This window comes from Carassius gibelio, chromosome B24 (assembly GCF_023724105.1).
Source record: "Carassius gibelio isolate Cgi1373 ecotype wild population from Czech Republic chromosome B24, carGib1.2-hapl.c, whole genome shotgun sequence".
NCBI lineage: Eukaryota > Metazoa > Chordata > Actinopteri > Cypriniformes > Cyprinidae > Carassius > Carassius gibelio.
The window spans coordinates 11,655,530-11,679,455 of record NC_068419.1 but is presented as its reverse complement, the minus strand read 5'-3'; the positions used below and the strand labels follow the sequence as shown (position 1 = coordinate 11,679,455).

Genomic DNA, 23,926 nt, shown 5'->3' with positions numbered 1-23,926 from the left:
ACTCTAATTTATTTTTTCTTTGTTTTAACTATGAACAGTGTTGCAAAGTTTGCAAATCAGGTACAAACCACATGAATCTTATTTAAATCCTAAATAATTTCACTGCGTCTGACTGATTTTTTTAAATTTATATTTTCATTGAGCTAACTTCTAGATACACTCATTTTCAGCATTTTTTTCTTCATCATATAGTGAACTATGTGGCATTCACATCAGCAGTTTTGGATGTGACTTTGGATGTGATGTGTGTAAAATGTCAATTATGTTGTCTTGTGCACCGTATGCACCTTACTAGTTCAGCACTGTGGAAAAAAGACATGAGCTGAGGCAAAACGTCCACACTTAGACTCTTAGTTGTTGTGTGAGAATGTCTCTTGGCATTCTGCTGACATCATCAGTGATTTTCATCACATCTGACAATGACTGCACTGTCAGAAACCGATTTCTTTACTTGCAAAATGACAGAGTGGACAGTCAGATGGAATTTAAAAACCAAATCATATTTGTGAAAGCCATAATCATCTCCTGTAAGCTGTCTTTCTCCACCTTTCGCTAACATTTGGTGTTTATTGATGGAAACGCTTCAAACGTCCTGCTTTGATAAAAGCTTGGTGTTCTGAAAAATTGACGTTGTCACAGAAATCAGATAGTCTATAGTATACCATTTCTTTGTTCTGTCCAGAAATCTCTCTCCCAAAAGTTGTGTTGTGTGAAGTAATTATCCCTCCCTCTGTTATTGAAGAGTTTGAGAGTGGCATTTTTGTTTGACAGTTTGTTTTACAATACAGCAGTAGTAGTGTTTTGGTGTTTGGGCTCTTTTTATTTGTTTCACATTCCTTGACGTTTTAGCAAATAATACGTCTTACCACCAATTTTTAAAATATGTATCCCACCCACAGTTCCTGCTTCCTCTTGTAGACCTAAATTAAACGTTTTTCACCCATTCTCACTCTCAACTCTTTTTACGATAAAGAAGCCATCTTAAAAGACGAACTAACCTTCCATTTTGCTCGTTGACCACTCGTCCCTCTTTGATTTACAAAGGCCACAGGCTTCACTTCACTTCCACTGCCAAAAGACATTAAATCAGCGACAGCAAAGTCTGCCTCATTAATATTTGTCCCCCATAAAACACCAGCCGAGTAGCAAAAGTTCATGACAGGAAGAGGAAGCACCACTGGTGGATTATGAAGTGTTTATTTACAAGGTTATCTGTCCCGCACCAGGGCTTCAGTGAAAGAGCATTCACAAATGATTTACCCCTTCCAGCATCTCCGGACGTCGTAACACTGCCTCACCACAAGTGAAAATGTTTGGTTGTTTACTATCACAGGACCCACCACAAACTCTTTTGTAAAGCTTTTCAGTAGTTAAAACTTTTATAGCATTATAGATTCTGTTCATTTTGATTGTGCTCATTTTGATTTTGAACTCACTAATTTGTTGTTCATTAACAGTATAAACAAAAGCCAGCAGTGATACTCCTGAAATTCAAAGTCTTGAAAAGCAGATCACATGATCTTGCGGCTGTTTAGATATTCATAGCACATTTAGAACTGAAAGCAGCTTAAGTGCTGTCAATTCTCAAGATCCATGGCTATGGATATTATACTATTACCTATTTTGCTCTGCATGTGGTTAAGTCTTCATTTTATTTGAAGTCTTCATTTTATTGAAGTCTTCATATTAATATAGTTGCCTGGTGTCGAAATAATGAGTCATTTGCATTCAGCGCGGTGCTTTTAAGTCTAGCTTGTAAGTTCTCGGCTGCACTGAATTATGCCTTGTTTTCTGGTTAGAGATGTAGCATGCTGTTTACTTTGAGAGAATATTTACAGAAAAGCTTCTTTGATTCACCTCTCGAGACAGCATTGAAAGCACCAGTGTAATCACCCTATGAACAAATGATGATGTCTTTGCCAGACCAACTGAGCTGTCTGGGAACTAATGAATGACTGGCCTGGATGCATCATCATGAGACATTATTTCAGAACTGAAGAGTAAATGATTTTACGCTTTACTTGTGTCTTTGTTAGTATATCTGGGTCATTACAGACAGAAGTCAACTGCACCATTGTAAAGAACCTTATAAAATGTGTTTTATTGCTTTTTGAATAAATATTTTAAAAAGTGATAATTATACAACAACAAACAAGCCTTAAATAATCTTAAAACACTAAGCTTGTGGTCCGGGGCACTGATTTAACACAGTAATTTGGAATGATTATTTTAATAAATAAACCATATCACAATATCATAAAGACATAGTTCACCCATAAATGAGAATTCTGTCATTAGTTTTTCATCCTTAAAGGGTAACTAAACCCCTGGTCAGAGCCCGACTCCACCCACTGGCGATATTTGAAAAATGCTGAAAAGTGGGCAGAGCACAGCGGAGATAGAGGGGATGAACCGAGGGCGGGGCGGAGCGGGTGGGGCGTGAACCTGACACCCGCAGTGACGGATTAATTGACAGCTGCCGTCAGAGTCACTAAAATGGAGAGTGACTGTAGTGACGCAAGTAGCTTTGCAACGGAGTGATCATTTGAAGTAGAGGACTTTTCTCCCCCACCTTCACCAGAAGTGGAAGATGTCAAGGTGTCTGTGAACATAGAGCCAGGGTCTGAGCCATATCTGTTCGAGCCACTTGCTCAAACTGCGCCCTTAACTCCCGTATCGCGATCGGCATCCAACGATGCTAGCGAAGCAGCCGTGCAAGAGAGAATGGGGCCAGTTTCCGAGCTTTTCAACGCGAGCTGTGTGTAGAAGCCCATTTTCACCTCTATTGTGTTAGAGAAGCAATCCCGCGTAAAATGCAGTTTGCACACTCCAGCTCTAGGTGGGAACTCACGGTCTTCCAGGCCAAGTGCATGCAACCACTGGTGCCTAATTTTCAAGTCTGCTGGAAAACTATGCAGTCCAGCAGTGCTGTTGCAACCAGCAACACTACACCTACGTACCATCCTGACCACTGTACTAAATACAGATAAATCTACGCTAACTTATGCTATCCTAACTGATGCAATACTATGCTACTAACTAACTATGCTTAACAATACTAGCGTTACACTAACAACTATGCTAATTAACTACATAGGCTACACAAAATAATCTAAATAACTATATCAATGATATGCTAAATCGATGCTTAAATACTCTATCGTAATCGTTTTCAATACTCACAATTCCAACTCCTGACTCACTAAAGTGATTTTGATGGAACAAGATGGTTTTATACTGCCAAGGGCATGGTAGCTCATACCAAGGGCTTTGTGAGATGGAAACTGCTTACGTCACCTGCCACCGCTTATGTCACGGACCACAGCAAACATCCAATAGGAAAAATCAACATCAGTAGCCACCGTTCAAACTGAAGAGGGCATCACTCAGATGTTTTTACACCATATATTGTAGATTTAAAACACTTAATACTCAAATGTCAAAAAGTTACTCAATGAACAGCACTAATAAAGCCGCATTCTTACAGATCATTAACTAAAAAAAGTTAGTTTAGGGTTTAGTTACTCTTTAAGTTGTTCCAAACCCGTTAGACTTTTGTTCATCTTCAGAAACACAAATTAAGATATTTTTTATGAAATCTGAGAGCTTTTTGATTCTGCAGCAAGGGAACTACTACATTGTTTAAGGCCCAGAAATGTAGAAAGGACATTGTTACAATGGTCCATGTGACATATTTGGTTAAACTTGAATTTTAAGAAGCAACAAGAATACTTTTTGTGTGCAAAGAAAACAAAAACTACTTTTTTCAGTTATTTCTCCTCTGTATGAGTCTTTGTGTGGTTTGATTAGTAATGCTGTAGCCAATATGTAGGGTGTGTGTGTGTGTGTGTGTTTTATTTTATACTTATTGCAAACAAATAAATAATTATATTTGGTCACATTTTATTTTAAATGGTTAGTTCACCCAAGTCCATTTTGCTCACCCTCAAGGCATTTCTTAGGTGTATATGGCTTTCTTCTTTCAGACGAAATCCAATCCAATCCTGTCCTGACTCATCCAAGCTATGGTTGAAAAGTAGTCAAATAAAGTGCATCCATCCATATTAAAACATGCCTCACACGGCTCCAATGGGTGAATTAACGCCTCCTTTTGTGAAACGATGAACTTTTATATGAAAAATATCATATTACAAATTTTATAAACACTTTTCTTTCATTTCTACTAACTGTCGTAGACAGTGGATAACATTGAATGTATGTGAAGTGAACACGGCGGTGATTAGTGATGGACACAGAAGTGCAGCTGAGAGAGAACAAAGCAAAACACTGTTCACGAATTGTAAGTACAAAACGAGGATTTGTAAACTATAAGGTCAGAGGATTTTGATATAAGCCAAGAGGAGCAAGCAAACTTTGCTTCTTTTGTGTAAACAAACATTGGGTTTTTTTGCCCTACGCATGTATCCGGCGGCATCCACTAGAAAGGCAGTCTCTCGTGAACATGCACACAACAATTAGCAGAAGTTACACAAAACTGTTTATATAATTTTTTTTTTTAAAAACACATTGATTCGCTACAGAAGGCCTTTGTTCACCCTCTGGAGGCATGTTTTATCATGGATTGATGTGTTTTATTTGACTACTTTTTGGGCTGTGAACAGTGATTAACCACATTATTTTAGAAATCTGAGTTAAACTTCACTAGCCACACCCAGGCCGGATTACTGCCAGACATGTTGAATCAAGAAATCACTTAAATTGAACCTCTCTGACAAAGTGAAGCATGTTTAAAGAATAACACATCATGCCACGATCTAAAGAAATTCAAGAACAGATGAAAAAACAAAATAGTTGACATGTATCAGCCTAGAAAGGGTATAAAAACATTTCTAAGGCTTTGGGACTCCAGCGAACCATGGTCAGAGAATATATATATATATAAAAACAGGAAGTGGGCAAAAACCTTTTCACGGCACTGTAACTCTGATTGAAGTCTGAAAGCAGAAAGTCATATACACGTAGGATAGCTTGAGGGTGAGTAAAATATTCATTTTTGGGTGAACTAACACTTTAAGGTCCAGTTCTTATTATTAACCAACAATTAATTACAAATTTTGCCTCAATAAACTCCTAAATTTGCTGTTTCTAACTAATTAATTAATAGTGGTAGTTGGTAAGTTTGGGTATTGGTAGGATTAGGAATATAGAATATGGTCATGCAGAATGTTTTTTATAAGTACGGGGAAGTCGTGGCCTAATGGTTAGAGAGTCTGACTCCCAATCCAAAAGCAGACATAAACAGTAATTGTAGTTGGGGGAAGTGAATGTACACCCTTAATACCATGACTGAGGGGCCCTTGAGCAAGGCACCGACCCCTCAACTGCTCCTCTGGAAACGCAGCATAAACGGCTGCCCACTGCTCCAGGTGTGTGTTCACTGTGTGTGTGTGTGTATTCACTGCTGTGTGTTTGCACTGTGGATGGGTTAAATGCAGAACACGAATTCAAAGTATGGGTCACCATACTTGACTGTGTGTCACGTCACTTTCACTAAGAAACAGCCAATATGCTTATAATAGACATGCCGATGAGCCAAACCGATATTCTCCAAGTGAAATAATTGACCTGTTTTCCAGATGTGAATGTCTGTCTACATTTGTAAAATAATACATTTATGGTAGAATCAGTACAAAAGAGATACATGGATTTCTCTTCAGTAAAATTAAAGTTTAAATATATCAGGCGAAAAATTTGTATATATATCGGTATCGGCATCGGCCAAAATTATTTTGAAAATATCGACATATCGAATATCGGCCAAAATCCAATATTGTGCATCCCTAGTCCCTATACTAAAGTGTAACCATAAGTGCATGCAGGGAATTTGCCTTAAATTCATTTAGGGGCCTTTTTCTGGTTCAATAGACAGGCGGATGGATGTGCTTGAAAATGTTTAAAGATTTCATAGAAGCATTCATTTGGCTTTTATCATGTAATTCTTTGATCTTCGGTTTATGTCAATCAGTCATTGACCACAAAAGAGCTTTTAGACTGCAGATAAATAACACTATATAGGTAGATGTTAAGTTAGTGTAGAGTCTAAGACATTGTTTAGAAGTCTAGACAAGTGGGAGAACAGACAGCGAAGGCAATCCAGAGCAAGATGACCCTTTGCAAGCAGTCACAAAGTTTATTATCACGTTTTCAAGAGTGCAGACTTTAATTCAGTCATTAAAGGTACTATGTGAATTGAAAGTGAATGTTCTTGTGTTATTCACAAGCGCTTCCACCCCCTCCTGTGTCACCAAGCGGATAAAAAGTAGTGACAATTGATTTGTACGTGTTTAACTGTTTAAAATGTTTCCCTTAAACCTCCTTGACTTTCACCTTTTTTTTTAACAGTAAGCCTAAAGCCATCATGTCCAATAGGATCGCAGCAGTGGGTTGCAAACAAATTCCATTATTCATGAGGCATATGATGCAGTTCTCTTCCCTTGATGCTTTGGCTATAAACCAGTTTTGCTGGCAAGATAACGTTCATCTTAACATGATCTTTGTGACGATTCCTCACTCTTATGAGCGTAACAGAAAATCATTTTTGTTTCATGCAGCCGTGAAAATGTTCCCTCCCTTTTTCACAGAATAAATTGGAAAAAACATAAAAGTCACCTCTGTTTGTTTATAAATGTTATACCATTGGGGTTTTGTGGTTTTAAATAATATTTTCAGGCTTATAACCAAGCTACTTGATAAATGGAAGAAAAAAAGCCTTCAAAGGAAAAAAAAAAACATCACTCTCACAGCACCTGGTTTAAAATAACTAATTTATTCAGTGAAGATGTTCTGTGTATTAAATTCCTGTTTGTTACTTCTTGCTAGTTTCTAGAGACTGAATCCCACATCTGTGTGCTTTAGTTCATCAGCTACAAAAAGTCAAGAGCACTTTCTCTGAACTTCTGCTCATGTCAGACTTCAAAGTCAGCGGGATTCTCATTTTAATGTCACTTTTAGATGTTATTTTTTGTACATTTATAACTGATCATACGCCGCTACACCTTTCCCAGATTTGTCAGCCTGCGCTGAATAAAAAAAAAATTAAACCAAACCTCTGGTAACACTTTACTTGAAGTCTGTTTAGCCCTTTATAAATGTTTCCATAATGCCTTATGCACATTTTCATGCATTGTGTGTGTATATATATATATATATATATATATATATATGCATGAAATATTTTTTCTTATATAATTATATATTATAATCATACAAAAACTAGTTAGATATTTATTTATTTAATTATAGATAACAGATTCATTATAAATGTAATGTTTATTGTATATAATTGTATATATTTTTATATAAAAAATACTCATATAAGAGGCATTACTAAAGACATCATTATATGATACAGTACATGTAGTTTTACATACAATGCCGATCAAGAATCATTATGTAGATTTGACCAGTAGCCTGTTTAACTGGATTTAGCTTCCCATTTGCCTTACCTTGAAAATGACAAGGCTCACCATGCTTATCAGAATCAATGATGATCCTGACAGGACCGAGTGACCTTCATCCTGAAATGATTAGTGCTTTCGCGAAAGGCACAAGGGAGCCATTACTGTCAGCCAGGCCATGATCTAGAATAATCTATTTGTTTTCATTTCAGCATGTCAGCAGTTACCGAGATGGGCTCAAAAATGGCTTCAAACGTATAGCAGTATAATGTGATTTCAATGATATTTATCTCTTCACTCATCTTTACGTCTACATTTGAGTTGTAATGGATCAAGGATTCATCTAAGCACCTCCTGTTTCTTTTCTGCCATTTCAGCCAAGATCCGAGCATGTGCAGATGGAGGTGCCAATCATCTGTACCGGCTCACGGAGGGTCGTCGCGAGAGGTGAGAACCCTATTTTGGCTCCCATCACGATTGACTCGGAGGGCAGAGATGGATCTGGAGATGTCAAGGTTCTGGTGTCATTGCACATGTTCATTCTCAGAACGGCTGGACTTGTAGGAGGCCTCAGGAGTATCCCGCTTGCCAGAGTGCTTTCAGAGGACTTAACTCCTAATCCATCACCTTTTGTCAGTGCCTGACAGGCCAGATTCATCTCCAGGCCTCTAAATTGGGTACTTCTCTCCCCTCCAGAGCAGTTTACAATTGTTTTCTTTTGTTTGGGTTCCTTTTTGTTCTACAACCTAAAAATAACGCAGAGTCTCAGACTCTCCAAGCACCGAACTCACAACTATGTGATGGGACTTAACACATACTGGTGCGTTTGTTTATTTTGAAATGAAAATTCTGCCATTGTTTACTCAGCCTCATGGCATTCCAGTGTTGTTATTTTGACACCTAAAATACTTTTAGTAGTTAAGCTCCAAAAAGAATGAAAAAAGGAATATAGCATATTTGTTTTATAGACTAATATACTAATATAGTATGTTGATACCATTAGTGCCTTTGCATTTGGAAAGCTCATGAATTGTGAGACAATGTTTGTTTTTGTTAAATAAATATTCCAGGTTTAATACAACTTAAGCTCAAGTGACAGCATGTGGTGTAACGTAGGCGAATAATAATAATTATTGTTACTTTTATACTTGTATCCCTTGATTAATTTGCAAATAGCAGAAATTGAGATTACATTGTGCATTCATTGTTGCGAATGGAACCAGTTTTGGGAATTTGTAAACAAAAATTTGAGACTTAGAATTATCGTTTTTTTTTAAGTTTTGCCATTATGTTTCCCTGGCAACAAAGTTGTTTGTACAGAGACCAAAAGCACAGGTTGTACAGACTACAAAGAGAAAAAGTTTAGTGTTTTTCCCTTTTTTTTACAATAAAACCATGTTAATATGGATATTGTGAAAAATTAAGCATTTTTTTGTTTACAGATTGGCCTCATTCACTTGCATTGTAAATTTCCAAATGAAAATTCTGTCATCATATATTACTCACCATTAACTTATTCTGAACCTTTAAGAGTTTCTTTCTTTACTAGAACATAAATGAAAATATTTTAAAGAATGTTGGTAACCAAACAGTTGCTGGTAGCCATTGGCTTCCACAGTTTTTTACTAGCATTCTTTAAAATATCTTCATTTTGGGTGAACTTCATAATTGCATTGATTCAGATTTTATGTAAATTTTTGTTTGTCTTTTTATGGCATCACAATGATTGTTAATATCCTTTAATTACTGAAAACTCTTTAAATCTGAAATGAATAAGTATGATATTGTTGTTAAGAAGCTTGAGCCAGTAAAATAGCGTTTTAAAGGATAGAAATAGGATTGAAATCACAGCAAATGAGATAAAATAGATATATATTAAGCTACGTACAATAGACTGAGCTGCTGCTTCAAAACAGCGGGTTTATTGTGACGGCAGGCATATTTAAGAGAGTGCGAATGCCTTCGTGAGGAGCTAATGATCCATTCAGCGCACTGTATGTATGTTTCGACTGCAGTCGTCAGAAGCTTGTTGTTTTGAGCTTATCAGCTTGCAGCAGCACTGCAAAAGACACCTCAAAGGACGTTCCAAAAAATAAACAATATCTTTTGAATGCACACATACAGCAGGCCCTGTTCCATGTCACATCCATCAATTCTCTTGTACCTGTCATTGCTTTACTCCATATGCTTTTGTTGTCATCTGTAGATTTTATTCAGAGCTGCCAGAAGAGAGTATGGAAGCCTTCTACAGACAGCTAGCCATATGCAGTGTCACTGGGGAGTATCTACTCGCTGGAAATTAATTGGGTCTGAGCATCAAGCAAAATATTCCTTATTTGGAAATGAATATATTATCAACAGTTGCGGTGCTTTTTTGGTTCTCCTTAGATGAAATTAAGGAATTCATATTTTTTTGAAGGAATTGAAAGGGATTGTTCAGGCCAAAATGACATTTCTGTCATCTACTTATCCTCATGGTATTCCATAAATATATAATTAATAAATCGATTTATCAAGTTCACAAAACCAATCTGAATAATTCAAATCTTTTCAATGAATTTGCTGATTCGATTCACAAAACTGGTCTTAATTCAGATTTGTCAAATGATTCGATTTCATTTCATTTTCAGCTTCATTTGAAAAAAAAAAAAGGTCTGAATTATTCATATATTTTTAATTAATTGTTTTATTCAGTTCTCAAACGAATCCGAACGATTAAGATCCTTAAGTGAATTAGTTGATCTAATTAATAAATTACTTATTAATTAGTGAATTATTTGATCTCTCAAAGCTGATCTGAATAATTCGATTTTTTTTTTTCGAAATCATTCAGAGCATTTTTTTATTCAGTTCAAAAGAATGCTCTGAGTGATTTAGATTTATTGTTTTAGTTCAAAAAAACTGAATGATTCAAATCTTTAAGTAAATCACTTGATCCAATCCATAAAACTGGTTTGAATGATTCAGATATTTTTAATGAATCGGTTGATCCGGTTCTCAAAACATGGTCTGTGATTTGTTCATTAATAGAACTGATTCATATCAGACTCACTGACACAGTGATCATTTGCCAGTGTTACCAACTCACTGGAAGACAGGAATATCAATGGACTTTAAATGTGATCTGCTTCTCACACAAGAGATGTCATATGACCAGAAGACTTGGAAATGTGGCACATACGTAAGTCATTTGAAACACAAATGTGGTACTTCTATGATTCGTCTTTGTCATTTGAGAGCTAAACCATTCCACTCCTCATTTGCTTTCATAATCTTGCCATGAGCATGCATAAGCAATGACAGATTTTTTGTGTGTGTGTGTGTGAACTGTCCCTTTAATTGAAAACGGAGTTTTCCAAAACCTACTACATGTATCTAATCAGGTTGCACGTTGTGGCATCTGATTGTTGTTTTATACTCATTTGTGAGCAACAGCTGATTCGTTTAGACCAGCGACTGCACATTCCCCGAAGTCTTTCTGATGCAGGACCGGAACATATTTCATATGTCTGGCAGACCTCTGGCCTTGCCTAATTACATGCATCCACAGTAATTATTCATTTTTAATCTTCCTGTGCAAACAGAAGCTGACAGGGAGAGAAATCTTCAGAGGAGCTGGTTCCCAGATCAAGACATATCCTGTATTATCTCACAGTGCCTTAAATGTAATTACCGCATTGACCTTTCCCAGTACTTTGATTAGTTTAGAAAGCTCAGCTTTATTTGAACTGAAGCAGTGAACACGCTATTGCTTGGAGCTCATAAAACATACTATGCTTTATTCTGCCATTTGCAGATGGTAACGGCCATTATTATGAAACAGTTTTCTAGTCCCAGACTGCCTGGATTATCAACACCAATTGCTCTCTGGGTAATCTGCCAATGTTCAGATTTTTATTAACTGTTTGATTCGTATATAAATATATTTATTTTGAAACAGTTAATGTTGAAGTCAGCGAGAAACAAGTGAGAGCTTCTTGCTTTGGACTTCATAACTTTTTATATATTATATTATATTATATTATATTATATTATATTATATTATATTATATTATATTATATTATATTATTTTATATTATATTATATTATATTATATTATATTATATTATATTATATTATACTGTTTTTTGGGGGGGGGGGTTCATTAAAGAATCTTTAAAAATGTATTGCAGTGATCAGAGAATAGTAAGCAGCACAACTGTTTTAGTTTTAGTTTTTTTTTTGTTTTTTTTTATCATTCATAAGAAATTAGCATATTATATTGATATTGTAAGATTGTTTGACACTGGAGTAATGCCTGACGAAAATAGCAGGAATAAATTACATTTCAAATTATTTTCGAATAGAAAAAAGTTACATTTTAAATTAATTTAACAAATAAGTGCAGTCTAGGTGAGCATAAGAAACTTCTATATTATTAAGAGACCGACATTATTATATATTATTATTATACTGACAATGAACCCTAATGAAAGCACAGTAGCAGGTTTCAAATGATGCATTGGCATCATAAAATATAATTTTTTACAATGAATGTTAAAGATGTAAAGTCTTTTCAGACAGTAATTTATTATTTCACAATCACTCCATATCTAAAAGCAGCCATAGTCTGCACTTTTATAACATTTTATTATCCTCTTATAGTTCACTTGTAATGTTAGTAATTTAGGGTTTTTGCAGCTGTAATTTACCTCTACAGAAGTCTTTTACAGTTAAATCACCATTTTTAAAACCATTATTCAACCATTATTATCATATTCCTTTAAGAATTCTTTGTGTAAATGACACATACACACTGTCCACATACATTATGAAATAAGTAATAACGTTTAAAGAAATGTCCAGTTGTTGAGGTTGTATAATCAGGGACTTGTGACATCATCACCACAACTATGCATATGTAGCAGCGAAGTGAAGTATATTCGGATGTACTTAGGTGACATCATTTCTGGTTGCACATGAATGTACTGTACTCCAGCTCGGTACGTGCTGTGCGGGTGTAGTTATTCTGAAGTACTTGTGTGACCATTGTTGATTATAAAGGAGTCGAAAATGAACTCAGAGGCATAATCAAAAGCTGATCGTCTGTTCAGATGATCCACTCATGAGGGCCAGCTTGATGATTTCACTAGACTGTCTGTAATGAAGCAACAGCTGAAGAGGTCTCTTGATATTCTGAGGGGTGTGTGGAACTGCCAGGCATTAAGCAGGCGATCTGTTATTTAAGTCCTTAGTGGGCTTATTGACGTACAAAATAGAGCAAAATTTGTTCTGCGCAATATGAAGTTCTCCTGTTGATGAACGGTCACGTTTATTAGCAAAGAAAGGCTGCATCAAAATACAAGACGTTTAAGGATTGGCATGTAGTTTTGTTCTTGAATGTCACTTGGGAGCTCAATTTTCACCTCCCCACATTCTCATTGATGTTATTTTAGAGTGTGTAACAAGGAAAAAACAAGAAAGCCGGAGCGATAACTGTGATCTCGTCTGTCTGTCTTGCCTCTTTGGGCTGTGACAAAATGAATGAAGCATCTGATGCGACAGGGTGTCTGGTCTCAGGTTCTCCCATTGGCTTTGGTCTTGACCTTCTGGAATTACTTCAATTCTTAATCCTAATTTTCTCTGTGCCGGTCCAAATCGAGTACTTTTCCAATGAGGTATAGTCCCTGAATTTTGATTAACTTTAAGTGACACTTTAATTTGAATGTAAAAGAGGTGTATTTTGCCTCCAATTTGAGCTTTGTGGTGGAAATAAGCTTTTTTACTGATAAAATGTAAAAAGGAAAGGTTTCATTTAGCTTCACCTTAATGTGGCCGCAGAACTGTCACTGCTGAGGGTTATTTATGGTTACCTGTTTAACTTGGAGTCTGTTACAGAAAACACAACAGGAAATTTGGTTGCTTTGAATTGCTTTTTCTCACACATTGAACCCTGGATCAAAGCCAAAAGTGTTCTGGGTTATCTATAGGGTCACAAATTATATAACCATGTTTAATCTTAACATTACATAATAAGCTTAATCACTTGTGGATCTACATTTCACAGTTCTATTAATGGTTTTCCCATGTTCGTTTTTCACTGTTATGGACAGAGGTACTAAAATGATTGACTCCACAAAGTGAGTCTTCATTTTAGTAAAGCAGAAGCACCGAGCATTACTTATCTGATTTCTAAATGAATAGTTCTTTTCTGCCTATTTTAAATGAATAAAAAAAACATATGATGTGACCAGTGTAGTGTGATTCCCAAATGAATGACTCTTAGAGAGTTGGACTCATAACCCAAAGGTTGCAGGTTCGAGTCTTGTACCAGCAGGGATTGTGGGTGGGGGGAGTGAATGTACAGCGCTCTCTCCCGCCTTCAATACCATGACTTAGGTGCCCTTGAGCAAGCCACCGAACCCCCAACTGCTCCCCGGGCGCTGCAGCATAAATGGCTGCCCACTGCTCCGGGTGTGTGTTCACGATTTGTGTGTTCACTGCTGTGTGTGTGCACTTTGGATGGGTTAAATGCAGAGCACTAATTCCGAGTTTGGGTCACAATACTTGGCCACATGTCACGTCAGTTTTTAATCAATCAAACCATTACATTACAACCATTACAGTTCAATTCCTAAACAAATAACTCTTGCGAGTCAGATCTTTTTAATGAATTAAACAACAAGCCCAACCAGTCTAGTATATTTCCTGAACAAATCACTCTTGTGAGTGTTCTTTTTGGTTAATCAAAAAAAAAACAGTACAACCAATGTAGTTCAATACCCAGATGAATGACTCTTGTGAGTCAGTTCTTGTCTTGTCTTGTCTAGTCTAGTCGTATTTCAGAATGAATGACTCCACAAACAAATCTTCTTTTTAGTAAATCGGACACATTCAACAGTAGTCTGATTTTTTAAAGAATGGTTATTTTGAGTCTTTTCTCTTAAATTAATAAAAAAAAAACATACAGCTCACCCAATGTACTCTAATTCCCGAACGAATGACTCTACAAATCAGTTCTTCTTAGTCAAACACAAACACATATGGCATTATCAGTGTACCCTGATTCCCAAACGAATGACTCTTGAATCTTTTTAGTGGATCAAAAAAATAGGGCAACCAGTCTAATCTGATCCTGAATATAAATTGTTCAATTGTCATTTCTTTTTAGTGAATCAAAAATGTTTTACTTAGTATTGTTGTTTATATAATTTAGTCCATGAATTTGATTCCATTTTTGTTGAATTGTTTAGAAGTTTGTCTCAAATTTGTTATTGAAATGATTTCATCACTTGGCAGCAGAAATATATATATATTTTTTCTGAAATAACTGTGGCTTAAAAGCACTAAAAGAACAATGATTTTTTTTAAATGCAAATGCTACTAATACTGATAACTGTCTTGGCAAACTTAATGTTACTTTAGTGCCATTGAATTGGCTTTTATTCCCCACTAGGGCTGGGACAACGCATCGAGGTCATCGATGACGTCGACGCAAAAAATACGTCGACGCTAAATATGCACATCGATTCGTCGACCTGTTTTTATTTCTCTAAAAAACATTTGCAAAACGTTTACCTTATGTGCGCTGAATATATGCCTTGGCCGGATCAACATTCTGTCCAACGTTATATAACCAATCCAGGGTTTTTCTGCATTGATATTTCTTTTTGGTGGCTGTCAAAGCCTTATTTCATCGGTGAGTGATGTAGAATAGAATGACTGCTGCGCCTGAAAGGGCGCGTACGCGAAAAAGCCCCGGCTGCGGTCGCACTCACAGTCTTCAGACAACACGATCGCTTATTGCTCTCTCTCTCCCTTGTGCATATTAAACAAAATCATTAAACACAATAGAAAAAGGGCGAAACAACAAAGTTTCACGAACGCTCGCGCACTCACAGTCTTCAAACTACACGAGCGCTGTCTTGCTCTCTCTCTCTCTCTCTCTCTCTCTCTCTCTCTCTCTCTCTCTCTCTCTCGCATATTAACCAAAATCATTAGACACGATAGAAAAAGGGCAGAACGCCAAAGTTTCACGTGGAGCATTCAGAGATTTTTTTTTCTCCATGACAGTCTGCTGGCTCCCACTGTTCATTTTTTTTTTTTTTTTGAAAAGCACTCTCTGTATTAGCTTAAAGCCCTCAAGTTTACATTGGTTACCTTATTCTTTCAATTGCTCTAAACAAGTATTTTGGGTGACCTTTTTTATTGAATGCTAGACATAAAGTTGTTGTTATTTTCATCTGAAAGAAGAACTTTTTTTCAGTAAGCTAGGCCGTATGTGTTCAGTAAGCTTGTTTCAGTAAGCTATGTGATTTCAAGGCTTCAAGGTTTTATTGAATGCTATCTCTATACAAGTGCAAAGTAATGCATTCTTAGTCAGTCTTTTATTTTGTAATTTTAAGAGCAATAAACATATATTGCAATGTTAAGGAATTCATGTTTTTTTCATTCAGATATGTAAATCAACATGTATAAATTGTTAGTAGTCAATTAATGGGGAGATAATCGAAATCGAATTGGTCTGGAAAAATTAATCGTTAGATTAATCGATGCATCGAGAAAATAATCGCTAGATTAATTGTTTAAAAAATAATCGTTTATCCCAGCCCTATTCCCCACACAACCTGTTTGTAACAAAGTTATATCTGTACAGTGTTCTCCTCCTCATTGGGCCTCAGGTTCAGCTGTGAGATGAAGATAGCGTTCCTGTAATCCGCTGCAGTGTTACTCTTGAACCAGCTTGGCAGCGCATCTTTGCTCATTCAGCGGCTACATGCACCGCCTAGCAGAGCGTGAAATCATAACATCAAGTCTTTATGCTTTAATGCCTACCTTTTAATGATACCCAACTGCCTTTCTGCTCTCAGGGAATAAAACGAAAGAAGCTGCGACATGATCTGCCTTTCTCAAAATGAATACTCTGCCCATCTAAGCGAAGAAAATCTTGTCATCGCCTCCATATATATCGTAAATCTCTGTTGCAGGAGTTTGGTGTGAGGTATACAGCGACGGCGCAGCCTGCATCAATTCTCTCAACCCCTCACTGTGTCAAGAGGCTGTCTGTGTCGCTTTTGTCATGACTGGGGACAGATAGTGCTGTGACTGGCAGGCGTTGAATGGCGCTGGTGGGGTCCTGTCACTGAAGCTTTCCATGGCCCGTGTCAAAGATGCACCTTCATTTCACATGAATAAAGGATCTGATGGCTGCACAAATTGTGCTCTTTTTACCCATCACCCTCTCCTCCCGCTCTCTCTCACATCGGTTTCTTTCTCTCTTCCCATTAAGTTTTCTCCCAGACTACATAAATGGAGACTTTGATTCAATCCTGCCAGAGGTCAAGGCATTTTACACACAAAAGGTAAGCTTACTCTCTCTGGGACTCTCTTGTGATGTCTCTAACTTTCTTTAATGTCCATATCTTAAATTGTCCCTATTTTTAACCAAGGTAATTGTATTGCAAGAGTGTTGGAATCGTTTTGTGGTGTATTCCTCTACTAAAATTGTTGTAGTTAAAGGTCACAGGGCCATCCAAAAATGCTTTGCATGTATATTCTAATACATTATACGTAGTGCTCAATGCAATAATAAAAATAATACTGTAAAAATTGCATATTTATATTTTTTGCATTAAAGTTTGTTCCAGGGAGGTGGTTTGGGGGCCTGTGAAATGGAAACATTTGTGCTGCTTAATACTTCTATATATATATATATATATATATATATATATATATATATATATATATATATATATATATATATATATATATATATATATATATATATAATTTTTTTTTTTTTTTAAGAACAGCAATGTGTTAATCGTTAAATATTTCGTTAAAGATGTCTATTATGCACAAATGCTGTTATTAATTTTTTTTTTTTTTTCAGTTTTTTCTATTAAGAATCCTGAAAAGTGTCACAGGTTCCAAAAAATATTAAGCAGCACAGCAGGCCTATCCAAGTGAATGGATTAAATTAATATATTAAATAAAAATATAAAAAATAATTATGAACATTCTTCATTTTTAACACTAAAGAATTATACTATTATTTTATTCTATCTTGTTTTTTTAATTTATCCAAACATTTCCAGAGATTATGATAATTTGCTAATAATGAGACCAAATAAGATGATTGTTTCATTTTGGAAGCATGTTGTATTTTAATTTCACACTCTTTTTACAATATAATTGGGTATTTGTAAATTAAATATGTATCTGCTTTGTAATTTAGGATTTTAGCATAATATTTAAACATATGAGGGTTATATTTTTAAGCTTCACATTTAGGGGTCCTTGACATTAAAAAGCTTGAAAACCACTGGCCTAGAGCACAAAACTACTAAAACTGAATCATCATTTAGAAACCAGAATTGTCAGTTTTTTTCCTATTTAGCTTGTTTTATGTTAATATCTTTGCATAATATTTGGTCTATGAAGTTCATTTTAATATTAATGAATGTCATTGTTTGATTTTAAGCACTTTTTGGTCCTGATATAAAAATAAGTTAAATATTAATGCAAGTTCTTTGCAAACAAACTTGGGCTGACACACTTTCTGATTGAGATTCATATTTTGTCCTTTCCAGTCATACCCCCAGCCACTCACTTCCTCGAGTCATGTAGATTTCCTGTCATTCTGGAAAGGTGCAGTGTGGTGTGAACAAAACCTCACAGCTTTCATAATCATAAATATCACCACATGTGGCTAGAGCTCTTAACAAAGCTGGTGAACCTGTGAAGTGTTACAGAGAGGCCTCCACTGTGCCCTAGAGTAAAGCACTGAACTGCACTCTTCTCCAGCGGGACCGTCTCTGAAATTAGTGTACTGTACATCAGTTTGAATGAAAACCATCTGCTAAGTAATGAGTACCAGAGGTTATTTGCATTGTTATAATCCTGCATACATGCATTTTTATGTCATTCCTAAGCCGGTGTATGCGGCTTTTGGGGGAACCGAAGTTTGACAAAGCATGACGGCTGAATTTAAATGGGTTTGAAAAGGAATAAAACCAGAGTGATGCTCTGTGGAGGATAAAGGAACAATCAAGCCGCAACAGAAACAAGCTTCTCGGCTGACGTTTGGTTGTGGGATTTTTGTGATACCTGCTGCGATTGAGAAATCACCTGCGACGGCCATGTACTGTATATGCAGCCATTGGAGGAAACTGAGACTAGATTCAAGCGATGGCATTTCTTTGTGTAGACAGCAGTGCACATTCACTTACAGTAGCAACACAGCACACATATAAAACATATATATTTATAATAAATCATTTAAAAACCTAATTGCAGCAGGTTCACCTCTGCCCGTCCTGATACTCAAAGAATTCACACAACAAGAGATCCCATTTACAAAACACACAAAAAGCGAAATGAGGTGCTTGTTTGGAGAAGGCAGTCTCTTATCATCTTTAAAGTTTCTAAACTTTAATTTAAAGAGGCTGCTGTTTTCCCCTTTAACCCCAATTTTATACAAATGCTTGATCTGATTTTGTCAGTCCCATCAAACTCTTAAATATTTAAATATTTTGTTGTGGAAATTAACAAAAAATATTTCATAGGAGTAATTTTGCTTAAATTGTGCCACTTTCAGCCAAGATTTAGATTTTTTTGCTTTAAAGTTTAGGACCATTTACAGTTATACTTTTCTAGTAGTTAGAAACCAGTTAATTTTATATAATTAGATTAATATTATGTTAATTACAACTTAAAAAAGATCTAAAGACACAAATGTGTTGACTTATACATTTTTGTGCTGCAAATAATAATTTGACACTCATTTGATACTGCCCTATGACATCCTGTGGCATGACATTCATCTGAATTTTCTTATATCTGCATTATCCAAACTCTTCAAAAACTTCATGTTTTGCATAATTATTGTTAATTTTAATATAGTTAATGTTAATAACTGAAACCTTATTGTAAAATATTACTGAAGTTTTCTATATTGTTCTGTGTGTGAGAGTTTCAGTCTTGATGGATTGGATTAACCCTTTAATTGCTGTATCCATTAAAACCAACCTGCTTAAGGGTTACCGCTGGGCACATTTTTCCTCATGCCATCAGGGTGGCGTTTGTGCTGATGGCTTGGGCCCACCATCGCTGCTTGCAGCTATATTTATATTTGTAATTTATTCCTGTCTTAATACCATTCTTAATGTCTATATATTAATAAGAGTCTGTTCATACTTTCTGATCCTTTTTGTCATTGAGATGACTGGGAATAAAATGTCCCAATTAACCTGAATTCACCCTGTATAACAATTCTTAATATTTTTGTGGAAGCCAGGATTCTTTGAAATAAAAAGTAATAATAATAAACGGTATTTATTTGTCATACTGTATTTGTACCATGATTATAAAGATCTTTACGGCCACCTTTGATCAAATTCATTGGTCTTTGATGAATAAAAGTTTTTTTTTTGTTTAGTTTTTTTTTTCTGAAAGAAAATCTTACTGACCCCAAACATTTGAATGTCAGTGTGCATCCATAAAAACTTGAACCCTTTTACTCATTTTTCTCCAGAAGTGCAAGCTAATGGAAACTCCAGACCAGGATCTGACAGACTTCACTAAGTGCTTGGCCATAATGGTGGAGGAGATCAAAGCACAGAAATTGCAGGTTGGACTCCATCTCTCTTCAGCTGCCTCTCTGTAAATCTGTCTGTCTGTAGGTTCTCTCTTACATTTCAGAACAGATCACTAACTTTTTGACCTCATTTGCACCTGGTATTAATATCCATGTCAGGTGATCAGACCACAGGTGGTCAACGTTTTGTGACTGGATTATTAAACCCACATTCAGAGTCAGTAAGGAACATATGTGACCCCTTTGCATTTGTTGCATGAAAGTCCTGACAAATGTTGTGCTAAAACAACAATTATATATATATATATATATATATATATATATATATATATATATATATATATAATTTTAAAGAATATACTTTAACGTTTATACTTAATATATACATACTTAAGGAATACACTTAATTGCATGTTAATTGCAGATGATTGAAAGATGTTAGTCAACACATCAATGTACATCTAATCTCATAAGGTTAGTAAAAATATATATATATTTAAAACAAAATTATTTTTAAAAAGTGCATAAGCCATGAAACTGTGCTGTCTTTTAGTTAAGTGAACTTTTATCACATTCATTTTATATTATCTGTAAGTACAGAGTTTTAAAAATATGGTTTCAATACTTTTTTTCAATTTACATATTTTACTTAGTCCAATCTCAAGTGGTTACAGAAAACATATTTGCAAGTTACTAGCATGTAACTCCAAATCAATCTTACTCCATAATCAAAGTGGGTTACTCTGTCACGCTGGAATGCAGGAACATGTTTACACAAAATCTAACTATTGAGATGAGTACATTACAATAGTAAGAAAAGTAGACCTCAAGTTCACTGTGAAAACTCAGTCGGAAGGATAGTGGTTTCATTCTCACTCGTTTTTTTTTTTTATACCTGTCAGACACAAAAGGTGAGCTCACACCTCAGCTTCAGTGTGAATTCACATCCTCCAGGAGCTGTCAGAGTGGTTTTGTATGGATACTGTGTGTGTTTGTGTGTGTCTGTGTGTGTGTGTCTGTCTGCTCCTCCTCTAAACCCCAGCCTGAGCTCCAGGCTTGTCAGACTGTCTGTTGGTCCTCACAGAGATGCCCATCACCATCACAGACACTCCAGAGTTTTACCAATATACGGGCATCGAGCTCAATCTATATGCATACTATGGCCTTCTTGCTTCTTCCCATTGTGTTTATATTCACCTCTGTATCTCAGTGCTACCTTCTGTGTCTTTAAGCACTCACAAAAGACAAGTAACACTTCTAAAAGTGAATAAGATTTGTGCTGAAGGTCACTGAGTTAACGAGTAAAGGTAATTTGACTCTCTGTCTGTCTTTGGATTTCTAAAACACGAATACAAGTATTAAAATGTTTATTTGTCTGCTTGTTTTAAACCATTGACTCCAGTTTATTGGCTTTAGCCTGAGAAGACACACCAACAGAATGCCAGTCAACATTTATGGATTATTTGATGCACGTTGCAAACCAAAAGCAGCAAGTCTGAACCATAGTTTTTGTTGTCTAATTGCATGGTTATTGGATGGAATAAGTTGAAAAGTGTGCTAGACGTTATGCCAATAATTACCGAAATGGCTCTGTGAAACGTTGGTGTTGTTTGTGTGTGTATGTGTGTGTGTGTGTGTGTGTGTGTGTGTGTTTTGCTGAAAAAGTTTGAACTGACGACGTATTAGACTTGCAGGTAAGGTGAAGATGTACTTTGACACTCATACTCCAAGTACATGTTGCGAACATATGATCATTTCTTCTTTGCTTTTTAAAAAGGTTTTGCAATCAGTTCACATAATTACAGAGGCACTGTAACATGAACATTTTATGTGTCAGATGTCTCAAAAGTCTCACTATTTAAATGAGCCAGTGGGGGCTGGCAGTGAAGTGTTGATTACCCTCTGTGCATTTTAAAGAGTTTTTTTGTCTCATAGAGTTGTTGGATCTCACCGGGTGATGGGTACATTGCAGTATTCAGATAAATAGTCCTGGGAGCAAATATCAAAGACTTTCTGCCAAGTCAACATTTTCCAGTCCGCACTGTTCCCTCTGAATACTTTCCATAATGAATGATTCTGTTGTTTAGTGGAGAAGGACATAATTTTTGGCCGCAGTGGGAAGGAAAAGGCTACGGTGCAACTTTGCAAAAGCACTTTCAGATGATTTATCATCAGCTTGCAGAATCTACGTACGACGATCACTCATTTGTTTGTCCGTTCATTCAGTCATTCATTTGTTTATTTGTGTATTCGTTTGTTGAAGCACTTTTAAAATATTTATTCTGGAATTACATAAATAAACTTCATCCACTACTTTGCAGCCGCAATCACTGATTTGTTTGATCGTTTGTTCGTTCATTCGTTCATTTGTTTGTTTGTTTGTTTATTTTAAAACATTTATCCAGCAGTTGCATAAAAAAGTCTACTTGTTTGGCTTCCACAATCACTCTTTTTTTTGCTTGTTTGCTCATTCATCTGTTGATTCATTCATTTCTTTGTCCATTCAAGACTTTGAGAACATTTACCCTTGGGTTGCATAAGGAATCGTAATCCACTGCTTTTCTCCCACAATTGCTGATTTGTTTGTTAATTCATTTATTTGTATGTTTATTTGTTCATTCATTTATTGGTGCGATATCACATTTAAAACATTTATTCTGCCGTTGTGTAAAGAATGTGTCCACAGCTTACACATGTACTAAGAAATTTGTTTGTTTGTTGATTTAATTCGTTTTTTTGTTTGTTCATCCATTTATTTGTCTTTTTGTTTGTATGCAATATCACATTTAACACATTTATTTTTACAATGTGAGGATCAGTTTAAGCACATGCATATTAATTTATTTGTTTATTTGATTGTTGATTCATTTGTTCGTTTGTTCATTTGTTGATGCATTAGCACTTTTAAAACACTGGAACTGCATGAAAAATATATGTACAATGCTTTGATCAAACAAACACACTAATTAATTTGTTTGTTGATTTATTTTGTTTGTTTGTTAATTCGTTCATTGGTTGGGGCAGTAGCACTTTATGCAAAATATGGACCATTTATTCTGGAGTTACATAAAAAATAATTTGATTGTTCATTCATTTGTCAATTTGTTTGTTCGTTTGCTCACTTGTTTGTTCATTTCTGTGGCACTAAGAACATCTGTCCTGCAGATTTTCTGCCATTTGCTCATACTATCACTAATTTGTTTACACGTTCATCTGTTAATTCATTCATTTGGATAGTTGTTTGTACATCCATTTGTTTGTGCAACATAACTCTCATTCATTTGTTAATTTGTTCATTCTGTGGTTATTTTATTTTATTTATTTACTCATATACCATCTTTTGCAGATAGATACCATTGTAACCCTGGGTGGTCTTGGAGGCCGCTTTGACCAGACCATGGCCACGTTGGAGACCTTGTTTCATGCCCAGAAGATGACCGACCTGCCTGTGGTGGTTCTACAAGAACGTTCTCTTGCTGTCCTCCTCCAAGAGGTAAACACTTCTCTCCCTCTCATTAGCATGTACTAACACAGTGTTTGCACTTGTGTGCTTTTGACATCCTGATTGCGACACTTAATGATCAATGATGATATTACGTGATTAACAACTGCATGGACACTTTATTGCCTCTTCTGCATTGTTTTCTGTCTGCAGTTTTGAAAGGTCACAGCACATGATCCCAAAAATTCTGAATGCTTTGTCAACATTTGAATTCGACACTAAAGCAAATAAAGGCTTGTGACAGATGCTTGTGTGTATTTTATGATGCTAGAGATCAGACCAACTCATATTTGCACAGTAACACTATATAGTACATGAAAAGCCCTTGTTCTGAATTTTGCAGACGTGTATAGAAAATAGTAAGACATTGTAATCTTGTCCAACTAATAAGAAACCTTAAAGAATTGCTCTGGCTGCATTACTTTGCA

At 35.8% G+C, this 23,926-nt stretch overlaps 1 protein-coding gene across 3 annotated transcripts in view; it reads left to right on the top strand.

The window, feature by feature from the left end:
• Positions 1-23,926, top strand: part of tpk1 (thiamin pyrophosphokinase 1) — a 61,898-nt gene that overhangs the window by 13,786 nt on the left and 24,186 nt on the right. For all 3 annotated transcript variants that reach the window (XM_052595882.1, XM_052595885.1, XM_052595884.1), the window contains 4 exons: positions 7,796-7,865; positions 16,688-16,760; positions 19,934-20,029; positions 23,343-23,489. In XM_052595882.1, coding sequence (XP_052451842.1) covers positions 7,796-7,865; positions 16,688-16,760; positions 19,934-20,029; positions 23,343-23,489 — 386 coding nt within the window. The remainder of the gene's footprint in view (positions 1-7,795; positions 7,866-16,687; positions 16,761-19,933; positions 20,030-23,342; positions 23,490-23,926) is intronic.